At 43.4% G+C, this 15,433-nt stretch overlaps 2 protein-coding genes across 3 annotated transcripts in view; one reads left to right on the forward strand and one right to left on the reverse strand.

The window, feature by feature from the left end:
- The first annotated feature begins 3,942 nt into the window (after positions 1-3,942).
- Positions 3,943-6,489, forward strand: LOC109404596 (islet cell autoantigen 1). Its single transcript, XM_019677499.3, has 4 exons — positions 3,943-4,300; positions 4,383-4,900; positions 5,272-5,532; positions 5,590-6,489. The coding sequence occupies exons 1-4, from the start codon at positions 4,237-4,239 to the stop codon at positions 6,178-6,180; spliced, it is 1,434 nt and encodes a 477-aa protein (XP_019533044.3). The 5' UTR covers positions 3,943-4,236; the 3' UTR covers positions 6,181-6,489.
- Positions 6,490-7,824: 1,335 nt separating this feature from the next.
- LOC109400674 (armadillo repeat-containing protein 8) overlaps positions 7,825-15,433 on the reverse strand; it is a 59,713-nt gene continuing 52,104 nt past the window's right edge. The window contains exons 8-9 of one of the 2 annotated variants that reach the window (XR_009997941.1): positions 8,525-10,178; positions 7,825-8,450 (exon numbers count right to left, since the gene is read on the reverse strand). Coding sequence is in view for 1 of the 2 variants with exons in the window: in XM_029879065.2 (XP_029734925.2) it covers positions 10,133-10,178 (46 nt within the window). In the remaining variant the exon portion in view is untranslated. Of the gene's footprint in view, positions 10,179-15,433 lie in introns of both variants that reach the window. The other variant, XM_029879065.2, reaches the window with a different exon arrangement.

Raw genomic sequence — 15,433 nt, forward strand, 5'->3', positions numbered from 1 at the left:
GGATGCGTTGAGCTTCTGATAGAACTTCCGTGTTTCTTGGGAACGGCACAGCAGTTCCATTTCTTCACACTCCACTTCTTCCAGGCGGCGCTTTTTCTCCCGAAAGGGGCGGGTCTGCTGTTTCCGCTTCTGTTTGTAACGTTCCACGTTCTGTCGAGTCCCTTGCTGCAGCATTACCGCCCTTGCTGCGTTCTTCTCCTCCAAAACCGTTCTGCACTCTTCGTCGAACCATTCGTTCCGTTGATTCCGTTCCACGTACCCGATGGTGCTCTCTGCTGCGTCGTTGATGGCTGCTTTCACTGTACTCCAGCAGTCCTCTAGAGGGGCCTCATCGAGCTCGCCCTCGTCTGGCAACGCAGCTTCGAGATTCTGCGCGTATGCTGAGGCGACATCCGATTGCTTCAGCCGCTCTAGGTTGGCGGTCGTCGGTACCGTACATTGTTGATAACGGAGAGTTTTGGGCGCAGTTTGACCATCACCAGATAGTGGTCGGAGTCGATGTTGGCGCCACGATAGGTCCTGACGTCGATAATGTCGGAGAAGTGCCGTGCATCAATCAGAACGTGTTCGATTTGCGATTCCGTTTGTTGTGGTGATCTCCAGGTGTAACGATAAGGGAGGCTGTGTTGGAAAAAGGTGCTACGTATTGCCATATTTTTTGGAGGCGGCGAAATCAATGAGTCGTAGGCCGTTTTTGTTCGTCTGCTGGTGGGCGCTGAACTTACCAATCGTCGGTCTGAATTCCTCCTCCTGGCCTACCTGAGCGTTCAAATCTCCTATGATGATCTTGACGCCGTGGCTTGGGCAGCGATCATACTCGCGTTCGAGCTGCGCGTAAAATGCGCCCTTGTCATCATCAGTACTTCCGGAGTGTGGGCTGTGCACGTTTATTATGCTGAAGTTCAAGAATCGGCCCTTGATCCTCAACCTGCACATTCTTTCGTCGATCGGCCACCAACCGATCACGCGCCTCTGCATATCACCCATCACTATGAAAGCTGTTCCCAGCTCGCGTGTGTTGCCGCAGCTCTGGTAGATGGTATGATTACCTCTAAACGTTCGCACCATGGATCCTGTCCAACACACCTCCTGCAGCGCTACGATGCCGAACCGGCGTTCCTTCAGTAGATCGGCGAGTATGCGGGTGCTCCCGATGAAGTTGAGAGATCGGCAGTTCCACGTACCGAGTTTCCAATCGCAAGTCCTTTTTGTTCGCTGGGGTCGTTGGCGTTGGTCTCGGTTCATATTATTCGGTTGCTGATTTTCCGCTACAATGGTTTTTTTACGGCTGGCTCGTAGGGCCTGACATCAACCCCCTACTTCCCTGGCACTCGGACGTAGATCAGCCGCCCCTAACATGGGGATCAGACGCTGTTGTGAGCCGCTCCTCCTGGAGAACAGACGCTCAGGTTTGCCGAAACAAACCCCCCTTCCCTGTCAGCCTACGACCAAAGTTCCCACCGGGGTTGGTTACCCGATCTTCCCTAAGGTTGCTCATAGTTTCCGGCCGGTACCGCGTGGAGGTAGGGATAGGAGTTGCTGGGTAGAGGCTAGTGGATCACAATGGGATCTGAATTGCGCAGCATACCCAGCCTTTACCGTCCCGACAGACATTTCAGGTTGGGAAAAAGTCGCTCGTGTCCCATGTTACGTGTTACGCGAGTGCGTCCAGATCGAAGTCGAGATAGTAATAGATAGTACAAGTTGGTCGTGACGATCTTTAATAACATTCCAGATTTCGAAATGAAGAGTATTCTTCTACCAGTCGTAGGTGAGAATGAAACATTACAGATCATTTTTGAGAAGATTACATGCCTAGGTCTTAATCAAATCAATCATGTTAAAAACAGGCGAAATTGTTATCTAGATTCTTCTGACAAACATTCATGAAGACTGTTTCATAAATGAGTTGTTAATGCCTTAGTGGAAAAACGAGGCTTTTCGCACAGCAATCAGGTTTTCTGTGTTTTTGCATTAAAAAAAACATTTTCGCGATGAAAATGTTTAAGAGAATGTTTTCGATTACAGCAGAGCAAATTATTCTAATATCATAATATAACTAAATAGGGCAAATTGCCAATCTGTCTTGAAAAACAACAGAATATTGAATCTGTTGTTCAAGTTTTTTATAACTTGTTAAGGGAAATTATTCAGGAAGAAATCCCGGTTTTTAGGAAGCGTAGAAGTTTTGACTCAAAGAATTCCATTTGGTTTAATAGGCAAATCATTAATCTGAAAAATCGTAGGTAAAAAAATACATTAAGCTTACAGAATTAATGAAAATCATGCCAATTTGGAAAAGTATTTGGATATACAGCATCCGCTCGATAACTGACTGCTGTTTAACTGAACTGCTTTTTAACTGGGCGCTCGATAACTGGGCCAAAGTCCAGTTGTCCAGTTAAAAAGCAGTTGTCTGTCAAAAATAAACGAAATTTAACCTCACATTTTACAAATCAGTAAACACAAAATATAACAATAGCCTCCTGCTTGTGGTATGGGCTATGAGCTCTCGTTGCGCTTATGCGGTCATTCCACCCCTTCCTATTTCATCATCTTTCCTTTTCCTAATCCCATTCCATCCCTTGTCCCATTCTCCCTCAGGTAAATGATGAAATAGGCTTATATGTAAGGCGATGGCACAAATGTCCCAAATGGAGGATAACGTGCCTCTGGAGCCGGCCTTCTGATACCTGAAGTGCTATCCCAGATCATCTTCCGTCGTCTTTACCAAGCCGGTTTCATCGACGGCCGATCGACAACGGACCAGTTCTTTACCGTACGGCAAATCCTCCAGGAATGTCGTGAATACCAGGTCCCAACGCACCAACTGTTCATCGACATCAAAGCGGCATATGACAGCGTTGACCGCACAGAGCTATGGAAAATCGACGAGAACAGCTTTCCCGGGAAGCTTACCAGACTGATAAGAGCAACGATGGACGGTGTGCAGAACAGCGTAAGGATTTCGGGCGAGCTATCCAGTTCATTCGAATCTCGATGGGGACTACGACAAGGTGATGGACTTTCGTGCCTACTCTTCAACATCGCTCTGCAAGGTGTTATGCGACGAGCCGGGCTCAACAGCCGGGGTACGGTCTTCACGAAATACGGCTAATTTGACTGTTTTTCGGATGACATGGATATTATTGCTAGAACATTTGGAACGGTGGCAGAACTGTACACCCGCCTGAAACGTGAAGCTGCAAAGATCGGACTGCTGGTGAATGCGCCTGAGACAAAGTACATGCTGGTAGGTGGGACTGAACGAGACAGGAGAAGCCTTGGCAGCAATGTTACGATAGTTGTGACCAAAGGCTACGGTCCATATAAATTTCGAAAATTTTGTATTAAGTCTACGAGGGTTTGAGATAGCCAAAATTGAGTCTACGAAGTTCATGCGCCACAGCGCCTAAGGGGGAAGAACTGTAGTGTATATCACCCATAAAACGATTATCTGCACTGGCAGATTCAAATGTATATTTATTTCGTGACCTATTGTTTAGTTTAGAACAATCATTCATTTCATGACTATGAATAAATAGCTTAGCGAGCAAAGGCTCGCCCTCTTATTAGCATCAACAGTCAAACCAGACACACCAAATCTTATCGTTTATCAACTTAAAAGAACAACTATGTAGTTCAAACAGTCAATTTTTTTAAAGAATAAAACTCAATATATGAAACAAAGTTTTGTAACACAGGCCAAAAATTATTAGAAATATAAATTAGAAAAAGTGTATAAAATCAAGTTAAAGTATATTTGAAAATTGAATCACAAAATCGAGGTCTGTATTTTTTTTAGTGAAACGATAAATGAAAGTGAAACCTGAATGTTTAAACAACTTTCGAAGTGCTAAAAAAAATTAAGAATCAAGAATCGCAACCTTTTTTCCACATCTTTCCTGATTTCCCAACGGTTATGGTGACTTCAAATTTCTATCAACGACAAGCGTTGCTCCTGCGCACGTGATGCGTCGCTTGTTTCTATCTTCGAGACAACACGCGTAACAAATAAACAGGGCAGGCTTTTCCATACATCCACCACCCCCGTCCATATGGGAAGAGGACTGCGGAAAATCGATAAATTTCCCCCCTTCCTCTCGAACGACGGGCACTTGTGTCAAAATACAACACACGCAAGAAAAGGACGTCCAGTCTGGCTGGAAATTTTCCATAATTTTTCCGTTTAGTTTTTTGTGGGATTTTGCGTTTGGGTAGCGACATCGCTTCGGAATGTTGAAGTCCGAATTCCAGCACCAATTTTGGGTCACCAAAAAGGCGGTGCAGCGGAAGCTCGGTAGGTGTGGTTTCGCTTTGTGGCGCAGATTGCAATATGCACTTGGTGAGGGAAAAACTGATGACACTCTGTGTTTTCATAGGGTCGAAGGAAGATGAGAACATTGTGGCTTCCGATGGGGAACTGGACGCCAAAATTGAGCTGTTTCAATCGGTGGCCGACAGTTCCCGCCAGCTGTACCGGATCATCGACCAGTACCAGGAACGGGTGTGCATTCTAGCTCAAGAGGAAAACTCCCTGGGGAAGTTTCTGCGCGAGGTCAGCAAGGAATGTCCCACCACGGGAAAGCTAATGTCCAACACGGGTAAGGCGATTTCCTACTGCGGCCAGCAGCGTATTACGATCCGGGTGCCTTTGCTGCGGCTGCATCACGATGTACAGACGTTCAAAGGGCGTGCCATAGTGGACACACAGAAGACGCTGCAGCAGATGGAACGGGAACGGACCGAGTATCGGGCGGCCTTAAGCTGGATGAAGTCGGTCAGTATTCAGCTGGACCCGGACACGGGTAAGGGCTTGGAGAAGTTCCGCAAGGCGCAGCGGCATGTCAAGACGGCCAAGACGAAGTTCGATAAATACACCTTGGATTGCTTGGAGAAGGTAGGTGGTAGATGTGTGGAATACAGTAGGGGACACTTGATCCGATATCTATGTTACTTCATTCATTTTTATTTATTAGCACTAAATCATCATCAGGACGAAACATAATCACGCCACAATACTTGGTTTGTGGCCTTCGCTCTTTTTTTATCCTCGGTCACGCCAAATGTGGTCAGATTACGTTTCTCCTCCTGGTCTACCTGAGCGCTCAAGTCTCCTATAAAGATCATGCGTTCTTGTCATCATCAGTGCTTTCGGAGTGAGGGCTTTGCACGTTATTTATGCTGAATGAAGTCTAAAGAATCGGCGCTTGAACCTCAATTTACACATTCTCGGTCACCTACTGATCACCCTGTTATAACTCTTTACAGATCGATTTACTGGCTGCAGCGCGATGCAACATGTTTTCTCACGCCTTGGTCGGCTATCAGAACTCGATGCTGCAGTTCGCCAAGAAAAGCAACGACACCTACAAGGCGGCCCTGAAGAGTCTCTCCAAGGATCCGCACTACAACTTTTCGATTTTGAAGGAACTCACGCAAGCCAATCCGAACGCCAAGGAGGGCGAAACGGAGGGGGCAGAGGATCAAGTGGACAAGCCTGCTGACGACGATCAGATGTTGTTCTTTCAGGTAATACTAGAAAATTTTCAAAATTGTGTATTGGTTAACTTATTTGAACTATTGCAGGACGAGTTCAAGGACGATGATGGCGAAGCGAAGCCGACAGAGGCTAAACCAACGACGATCTCAAACCCGGATGATGACGATCAACTTCTGTCCGACGTTCCAACAGCACTGAACGATCTTTTGTCGGGAATTCCCCAGCTTGAGCTTACTACAGAATCCAAGTCGCAAGCCGATCATACAGCATCAAGTTCTGCGGACCTGCTGGGTCTGACAATGGACGATGAATTTTCCGACTTCCTCTCGTCGCCGGCCCCCTTCATGCCATCGACATTGCTCACTAATCCGGAATCCATGGAACCGTCCGCCATGGATCAGCTCTCCGGTCTTGATCTGCCTTCGACATCGGGCCCTACAAACCCCAAAGCCGAGAAGAGCTCCAACGACATCTTTGGAAATTTTCTGTCCAGTATTTCCAAGGGTCCGAGTGGAGCGGCCAGCCAAACGCCGGAAGGGAAGAAACCTCCGAAGGACGGCAAATCGGGCAAGGACCTCTCCGGATGGTATCAGCTGTTTGCCGAGTTGGATCCGCTTTCCAATCCGGACGCTATTCCGTCCAAGGCCGATGCGCCTACCAATAGCTTGGCCGCCTAAACGACGTTTCGCGCGCATATTTCAACCGAGCGTTTTTGAGAAGAAGGTGGCTTACAAAATCAAATGTTAGGTACTGCTGCTTTGAATTGTGTTATATTTTATATAATTCCAATCAATTATGATGAGGGATGAGCCATTATATATGATACGCAAGATACATTCCTTTTATTATCCACGTAAGCTACTTTGAATGTATGTACCACTGTCACGTCACATGCTTCACTTATGGAAATCAATAAAAAAAATCGAGTGGATGTGAAATGCTGAATAAATCTACGGAGTTTCACTTGACATACCGACATTATAGACAAAAAAAATGTTTAATTTATAAATCCATGGACAATACCGACAGGATTCTTGGGAAGAATCCCGGCAGGATTCTTTGGAAGAATCCCGGCAGGATTCTTGGGAAGAATCCCGGCAGGATTCTTGGGAAGAATCCCGGCAGGATTCTTGAGAAGAATCCCGGCAGGATTCTTGGGAAGAATCCCGGCAGGATTCTTGGGAAGAATCCCGGCAGGATTCTTGGGAAGAATCCCGGCAGGATTCTTGGGAAGAATCCCGGCAGGATTCTTGGGAAGAATTCCGGCAGAATTCTTGGGAAGAATCCCGGCAGGATTCTTGGGAAGAATCCCGGCAGAATTCTTGGGAAGAATCCCGACAGGATTCTTGGGAAGAATCCCGACAGGATTCTTGGGAAGAATCCCGGCAGGATTCTTGGGAAGAATCCCGGCAGGATTTTTGGGAAGAATTCCGGTAGGATTCTTGGGAAGAATCCCGGCAGGATTCTTGGGAAGAATCCCGGCAGGATTCTTGGGAAGAATCCCGGCAGGATTCTTGGGAAGAATCCCGGCAGGATTCTTGGGAAGAATCCCGGCAGGATTCTTGGGAAGAATCCCGGCAGGATTCTTGGGAAGAATCCCGGCAGGATTCTTGGGAAGAATCCCGGCAGGATTCTTGGGAAGAATCCCGGCAGGATTCTTGGGAAGAATCCCGGCAGGATTCTTGGGAAGAATCCCGGCTGGATTCTTGGGAAGAATCCCGGTAGGATTCTTGGGAAGAATCCCGGCAGGATTCTTGGGAAGAATCCCGGCAGGATTCTTGGGAAGAATCCCGGCAGGATTCTTGGGAAGAATCCCGGCAGGATTCTTGGGAAGAATCCCGGCAGGATTCTTGGGAAGAATCCCGGCAGGATTCTTGGGAAGAATCCCGGCAGGATTCTTGGGAAGAATCCCGACAGGTTTCTTGGGAAGAATCCCGAAAGGATTCTGGGGATAATCCCGACAGGATTCTCGGGAAGAATCCAGACAGGATTCTTGGGAAGAATCCCGACAGGATTCTCTGGAGAATCGCGACACGAGCTCTGTGATGTGAAATAGCACCCTAATCCAAATAGTTTTGAGCAGGGTTTGAGAACCGACATAAAACTGTAATTCTGCCATTTTGGATTTATGACGGTCCTAAGGACCTCCTCCAAACTTTCCGAGTAAGAAAATTTACATGGGATGCCACTACATTCAGAAGCCCAAAACTAGCACAACGGAGAACAAGGCAGAACTCGTAATCTAACTGAACGTCTCGATTATGACTTTCAAACCAGGGACCCATTTCGGACAGAAACTACGTTCACAACAACCTAAGGAATAAATTTTATAAGATCTATATTTTTACAACAGTATGCAATTTCATCTGAAAATTCACCTCATCGATTTCTGGTCGCGGATTAACATAAGCAAACCATTTCCTTTTACATAGTAGTATTTTAAGACTACCCCCTGTTCTCCTTGCCGATAAGTAGCGACCATCGTCGTCAGGTGATTTTGGCATCGTCGTTGCGCGAAACAAACAAAAATTGCATGCTTTTTCGAGGTGTTTTGCTTTTTTACAATTGTTTTTTTGATGGTTGACTGATAGCTAAACTGTATGTATAAATGCGTTCTGACGCTACACACTGTAATGCCTAGTAGTTTTATTTCCATTGCACTGGAAGATCCTGTCCATTTTTCTCTCTCTCTTTCTCACTTTCACTCTCATTTTACTTACGATGCCCTATTCAGTTCTTAGTCATTTTCCCTAATGATGGAATTGTGTTATCCCTTTCCAGCGCTTTTGTTCTAGTTCAACTTTGCAGCTTAATCGAAAGGATTCATCTTCTTTCTGGGTTTTAGTTGAAATATTTACAATCATAATCTCAGCGGTACTATATTACACAACTTTTCCACTCTGTTCTCCTTGCTCAATAACATTGGCCGAGGGCAACCCTTCGATTACTACAATAGTACGATAGTAGTACGAAATCAGTAGATTGTTTTTTTATACGAAACGAAATTTAGTAAATACGAACCTAAAAGCTATAGCAACGAAGCACATGATCCGCTGATTTCGCCTTTCTCGAGCCCACCATGTTACCAATCCTGCCTGAACGTGGCTCAAACTTGATTGAATAAATTAATAAAATTAGAATAAACTTAACAAAACGTTGCAGTCCTATTGGGTAGTCACTTGCTTCGCAAAGGAAATACACTCTCTCGCACACTCAGACACACACGCACACACATATGTATCTCACTAAAAGGTATCATCGTTTGGCTTGAAGCCATCGTCCTTAAGTAGGAACTCACACTTCCCTATTGTTTACCTCCTTGTTTTGTAATACGTCCTATTGATTTGATGTTACTTTACGCTGAATCGATGCAGATACGCACATTTAAATTCCGAGAAAAATCTGCGTAACTAGAATTCCAAAAATCCAACAGCTGACATCTCGACTAACATACCCAATGCAATGTCTGGTAATTTTGCCGACATTTCGGTAAAATATCTGCCATAGATGAGTTCTGAAATGTCACCTGTTGAAGTCTTGGAAATCTGTTTACTGTGCCGATCGGAAGTATTCAATTTGTCATAATTCTACTTGGCATGATGCCGTTTAACGTACCGTGAAATGAGGTTATGTTAGCTGGTCATAATGCCAAAGAACCATTATCCCAAACAGTATTATGGCGAATGGAATACTCCTGGCCAGGATACGAAAAACGGATCACGCCGAAAAACAAACGCTTTGTCCTAAGCGGTGCATGTTGGTAACAAAGGCGCTCCGCAACAAACGCATGTCAGGCGATGGGAGCAATAAAACAAATATCGCTTGCCATGCGTGTGCTGATATTCTGACTTTTCTGCTGAAATTTTCGACCCACACTATCGAATTCATAAGCATTTGGACGAAATAAGACTCTGGCAAACCTCAGAGTTGAGTTTCGTTTGTAAAACAATGCGAAAATCATGACGTGAATAGAACGAGACAAATATTCCTACCGTTTTTGTTGTAAACAAACTCGGGAGCGATTTTATCATTATCTGCTAACGAAAAAACAAAGCGTTGTTGCCGTGCCTTCTTTGTTGCCTATTTTTCACTTGCGGTGGCATATTCTGCGTACACTGCTCCTGGCTAATAACTGAAATTTAGACATGCGCACCCTGTAACCGTACCGGCGCCAATACCATTTTCTTAGTTTTCTTTTAAAGCAATTACGTAGTTATCAAAGAGGTAGAATGAGCAAGCGGAAATTAGAAAAAGAAACTAAACAATTGTCATAAAATCATGTAATGCAAACTTTTTGTTGTAACTTCACAGTAACAAACGTCAAAATGATATGATATTACACCCCTTTCGCATCTGTCCAACATCCACCAGTAAGCACACACTCACACGTTCAAGCAGAAACACACAAAACGTACACAACAAGCATCGAAAAACAATTTGCAACAACTGGTCAACAATTATAAAACACTAGGGGAGTAGGGAATTCCTGTTCCCACACCGAAACACCGATCAGAACGCCGCCCCAAACCGTTCCTTCTCTGCTCTTTCTCAAAACGGGTGGTGATGATTGCTCATCCATTATCCACATCAGGGCTCCACCATAGTTATCAACAGGAGGGCTGTGATCTTTCAGTGATCGTCCGCGAAATCGAACCTTAAAATCTCCTGCCGGATGCTGTGTGGTGTAGCAATCCATTGGGTGGAAGAGAAACGAGGGAGAAAATAGAGAAAATAATTTATTTCGTTTAGCAGTGATATATCTACGTACGTCATAGTTGAAAAATGAGAATTTTGTGTAACAAAGGTATGTGATATGTTGTAGCCCATAGTAGTGTTAGTACCCTTACAGTGAAAGATAGTAATAGCATTAGATTCCATGGGCTGAGGTTATCATGCCAAAGTCTGAAATGTAAAATGGCTATAAGGCAGAAAGGTCGTATATTATGCTCATAGCTTTCGTTATAATCACAAATTGGCTGAAGAAGTCGTTTTCATTACCTAATTCACACTTTACTGCACAGTATTTGTAACGGAAGCAATTCCTAAAAGAATACGTTGAGGAATCCCGGGAAGAGTCTATGCAAGAATCCCTGGAGAGATCCCTTTGGGAATACCGAAAGAACCAATGAGATATCTGACGAGGACTAGCAGGCATGTTCAGCGTGAGTGTTCTATTTATAGGCGACAATGGCGCCTGCCACGTCAGGTTGCAGTTCAATGTGGGTAAGGGGAGCGAAGTGATGATTACAATCGTTTGTATCCACAGCAGAACGAATATACCTCTGCTTCTGCACAAATTCATGCGCATGTCGGAGTGTTGGTGGAGTATAGTTGGCAGATGATCCACACATTGCCCAAGTAACCACGAAGCCGTATATAAGTGCATCAATTTTGCCATATATTGATAATTAAAATTGTGAATACCCAGGTAACCACTAAGCATTTGAATAAGCCGTGTATCAGCCCGTATTACGCATTTAAACTGCTTGCTGCCCTACATAAGCAGTTCAAATGCATAGCTGCCTTGAGTTAGCATAATCTGTGCTGCTCAAAAGCTTTCGGCCGTTAATTAGCATTTCAACTGCTTGAAGTGGTTTCACTTGGGAGCATACAGAATGCTTTTTAACTGCTCTTTAAATGCTAGGAGCAAAAAGGTTGGGAGATATGTTACGCATTTGGCAACACATTTTGTCTCTCTCTCTTACAGAGCCTATGCTTCTGTTTACAAATTTGTGCATCTTTTTTGTTTCTTCATTTTCCCCTACTCAACCAAAAGCACCAAAGAAAACATTACTGCAGCTGGATTGGATTGGGAACTTGTCCATCAAAAAATCAACAATTATTTATCATTTCGTCGGAAAATATGTGCCGAATAGGTGAATGCTTTGGTGGATCATAGGAATGTTTGAAAGAGGGAAGAAACAATCTTATTCCACAGATATTTAAAAGAAGGGATCGTAATGCTCTACCACAATGAAATATCTCAATGAAAACAAGTTTTGGATGTTGAATCTGAAGCTGTTATCGAGTCATTCTTTATATTGGCGATTAAATCAACACATGCCACCGGGACAGCTTTAGCATCGTGGATCAGGAGCAACAGAATCCGAATCAGATATGATTAATCAATCTCCGGATCGTAAGTTCAAACCTACATCACTACAAAAATCAGCAAAAAAGTACCATCTAGCACCGGCTGGAATATGGAAGGACGATGAAGCGGGGAAGCAGGCTGAGAGAACGAGAAGCAGACGTCAATCTATTTTTGTTTTTTTTTTTTTGCTCGACGAGGCGTTACGCTTCTTTGACATTTCGTCACGACGTTCCTGAAGGGATAGCACTAAGACAGCCCGTTATTTTGCCAAAACCTGCTGTGAGGTAGCACTGTAGGTGCATATACGGCTAATTAGCATTAAACGCCTTGTCGTAAAGGCTACTATAATGCTGAAGGAATGCTATTTTAAATGCTTACTGGTTACTTGGGTATAATGCTGCATTACTTTAAACACCTCATTAAAGCAATATTAAAGTCGAAAAGGGCCCCACTAAAATCCAATTAGTGCCACATATTGCAGCACGCTGACAGCCATTGCTAAAGTAACATAAATGCATGTGCTGTACATTTGCATTTGCACATGCTTGATACGTGCAACTAGAAAAACCAAAATAAAAATCTATTTATAGCACCGGTTTCGTTATCGACGGTACTGATGCCCACATGAATGTTTTGATCATTATTTTTTTATCGCCGGGTCGGCAGTCGAACCAGAAGTGTTGAAGACCGCTAGATGGGTTCCATACGCGCTGGTGCCTTGGACCGTTTCTGCTGCAGTGATAACAACAGATATTTCATTAACTTAAAGGAAACTGTTCTTCTGTCTCAATCATTGCAATAGAGGGCAAAACGACTATGTCATATGTAATAGAATACAGTAATTTATCACAATCTGATAAATTACTGATAAATACATAATGCATTTTCGAAGATATTTAATCAATATAAGAAAATTAAAAGCACGATTAAAACACCCTTCGCTTCGCATACTGCTCATATGCTAATTGTGGTTTCCATCATTATTGGCATGTGATAGCAGCCTACAGAAAAGAGAAAAGGTCATCTCTAAAAAGGTTTTGCTGTCGTCGATCGGTGGCTCAAACGGGGATTAAGTTGGCCGGGAGTCGAACCAGAAACGTTGAAGACCGCTTGAGTTGACCGTAAAGTTGTTCAATCTTCTTGATTTCATTTGTTTACCATTAGAGTCAAGCTTTTATGATTGTATTGTTAGAGCAAACTTTGCTAGTTTGTGCATTGCATTTGTTCAGTTTTTACAGTGTTGAATTATTGAAGTATCTTATATCACCATTTAATGAACCCTAATGTAAAGAAAAATGCAATACATCATTACATTGATAATGCCAATCTAAAGGATTATTGCATGACAAGTGTGGAATTACTGCATTTCGCATTGCAAAGGTTGATATTCAGTCTAATTCGTGCAATGATATAATGCTTGTGGTTACTTGGGTGGTATTAGATATCAGGTATCAGTAGGTCGGCTCCAGAGGCACGTTCTCCTCCATTTGGAAAATTTGTGCCATCGCCATGAACACGAGCCTATTCATCATTTACCTGACGGAAAAGGAAAGACTTGTCGAACTCAAATCGAGGAGCTGATTTCAGCAAACGTTGTTCACACATTGGTGCGTGAATGCCAGGCGTAAGGTGATAGAATTGTGTGTTTATTATTCTAAAGATGATGCGGCACAATTCGCTTGTTTGGCGTTATATGATAGATTTACACTGTGCTGACATAGTTGGAGGGAAGTAAAACGGATTTTTTAATCCGTTTCTGGTTCTAGCGATGGCTATGAACGAGCATATTAATATTCGGGCCAGAGATTTAACGCCGAGCATTCTGGAAACGATTTAGAATCGGTATCCACTAGAGCAGCACAAGATCAGTAAAATAATCTTAATAACACTTTTTAGAGAAATCCCGGGAGTTGTCCTTGATGAAATCCCGGAAGGAATCGCCCATGGAATCTCTGGATAAATTTGGGTCAAAATTACTTGATAAATGCCGAGCGAAATGCTTTAGAGGAATCCGTTTAGGATTCGATGAAGCAACCGCTTTGGGAATAACGCTAGGAGTCCCCAACGAAACACAATGGTGGGATTCCGGAAGAATCTTGGAAGGAATATCTGAAGGCATCTTTTGAGGAATCTCCTGGAAAAGTCCTGAAGCAATGCTGGGAGGGATCTCTGTAGAAAGGTGTCCCGCAAGGAGTCACGGAAGATATCCCTTTAGGAATACCGGAAGAAAGGTTTGAAAAAAATCCGGAAGGAATTTCTTAAGGAAATAATGGAATTTATTTGTTAAGGAAGTAAAACAATAAGGAATGACCACCGTACGGTAAATCCTCTTGAAGTGAAGTGAATACCAGGTCCCAACCTATCACTTGTTTATCGACTGCAACGCACCATACGACAGTATCGTTTGCACAGAGCTATGGAAATTCATGGACGAAAATTAATTTCTTTGGAAACTTACCAGAATGATCTAAGTAACGTCGGATGGTGTGCACAACTTCGTTACTGGAGAATCATCTAGTTTCTAGTTCATTCGTAAGAGATTGCGACAAGGTGACGTACTCTTATACCTCCTTTTAAACATTGCTCTGGAAGCGACGTATTCAACAGCTGGGATCCAATTTTCACGAGAATTCAATCAATGTGTTTTTTTGCAGACTACATGGGATTACCGCCAGATCATTCAGAACGATGGTAGAGGATTCATCTAGGAACCAACGTTACGATAGACGGGGATACCTTCGAGGTAGTAGAGGAATTCGTCTAACTTGGATTTTTACTGACAGCCGACAACAATGGTTCATATGAATAAAATGCAGTAAACTTGTGTTTACTACATTTTTGGTAGTAAATACTACTTGTGGAACATGTTCGTATGAATAAAAACGAGTTTGCTACACTTTCGAACATATTAGAAGCAAAGCGTTCGGTATGAATAAAAGTAGTGTTTATTACAAGTTTTGACTAGCAATTCTTAGAAATCCTAAGGAATTTCGGGAATTACGATGAAATATTATTAATTCCGTATAAAAACGGGTGACGCCGTAATAACCGTGGCTATGTCGATGGTAACTGTTAGAACTCTTGTGATCTCAAGAACTATTTCAGTCATTAGGATTTCCTTCAGAGATTTGTCTTAAGATGTCAATCTATCCAGAATTCGCTCCGAAATTCCTCTGAGGATTTCTCCCGAAATACTATTCAGGTTTCTTCCTTGAATTTCTTACGGGGTTTTTACCGCAATTCCTTCGTTGAATTCTTACGCATCTTTTTACTGAATTCTTCTCGCAATTTCTCCCCCACTTTGTCTTTAAACTCCTGGAAAATTGTTCTTCTTTATGGCTTAACGTTCTCACAGGCGCTTGGCCTGCACTTGAGCACTTCCACAGTTATTAATTAAAGGGGTTTCTTTGCCAGCCATTGCATGAAGTTGTACATTGGGAGGCAAATACAATGATATACTATGCCCAGGGAGTCGGAAAAATTTTCCCGACCGGAACGGAAATCGAACCCACCGTCTCCGGATTGGCGATCCATAGCCTTAACCACTAGGCTAACTGGAGACCCTGGAGGGTTGTTGGATTGATTGATTGAGTTATCTTTATTATAGAGACTTTCAGCCCTTGGCAGGTTCGTCTCTTAAAGGGTTGTTGGAGTTACTTTCTAGATTTGTACATGAATTTCTCGCAAAACTCCATCCAGGGGTTTCCCCGATTTGCTCCCGGCGTTCTTTTTGGAAATTTTCGGTGTTTTCTTCGGGTCTTCTGAAAGTTGTTCATGAAGTTTCTACCGGAGTTCTTTCTATAATTTCTGCAGGAGTTTCAGCGGGGTTTCTGCAA

This window comes from Aedes albopictus, chromosome 2 (genome assembly GCF_035046485.1).
Source record: "Aedes albopictus strain Foshan chromosome 2, AalbF5, whole genome shotgun sequence".
NCBI classification, from domain to species: Eukaryota; Metazoa; Arthropoda; class Insecta; order Diptera; family Culicidae; genus Aedes; species Aedes albopictus.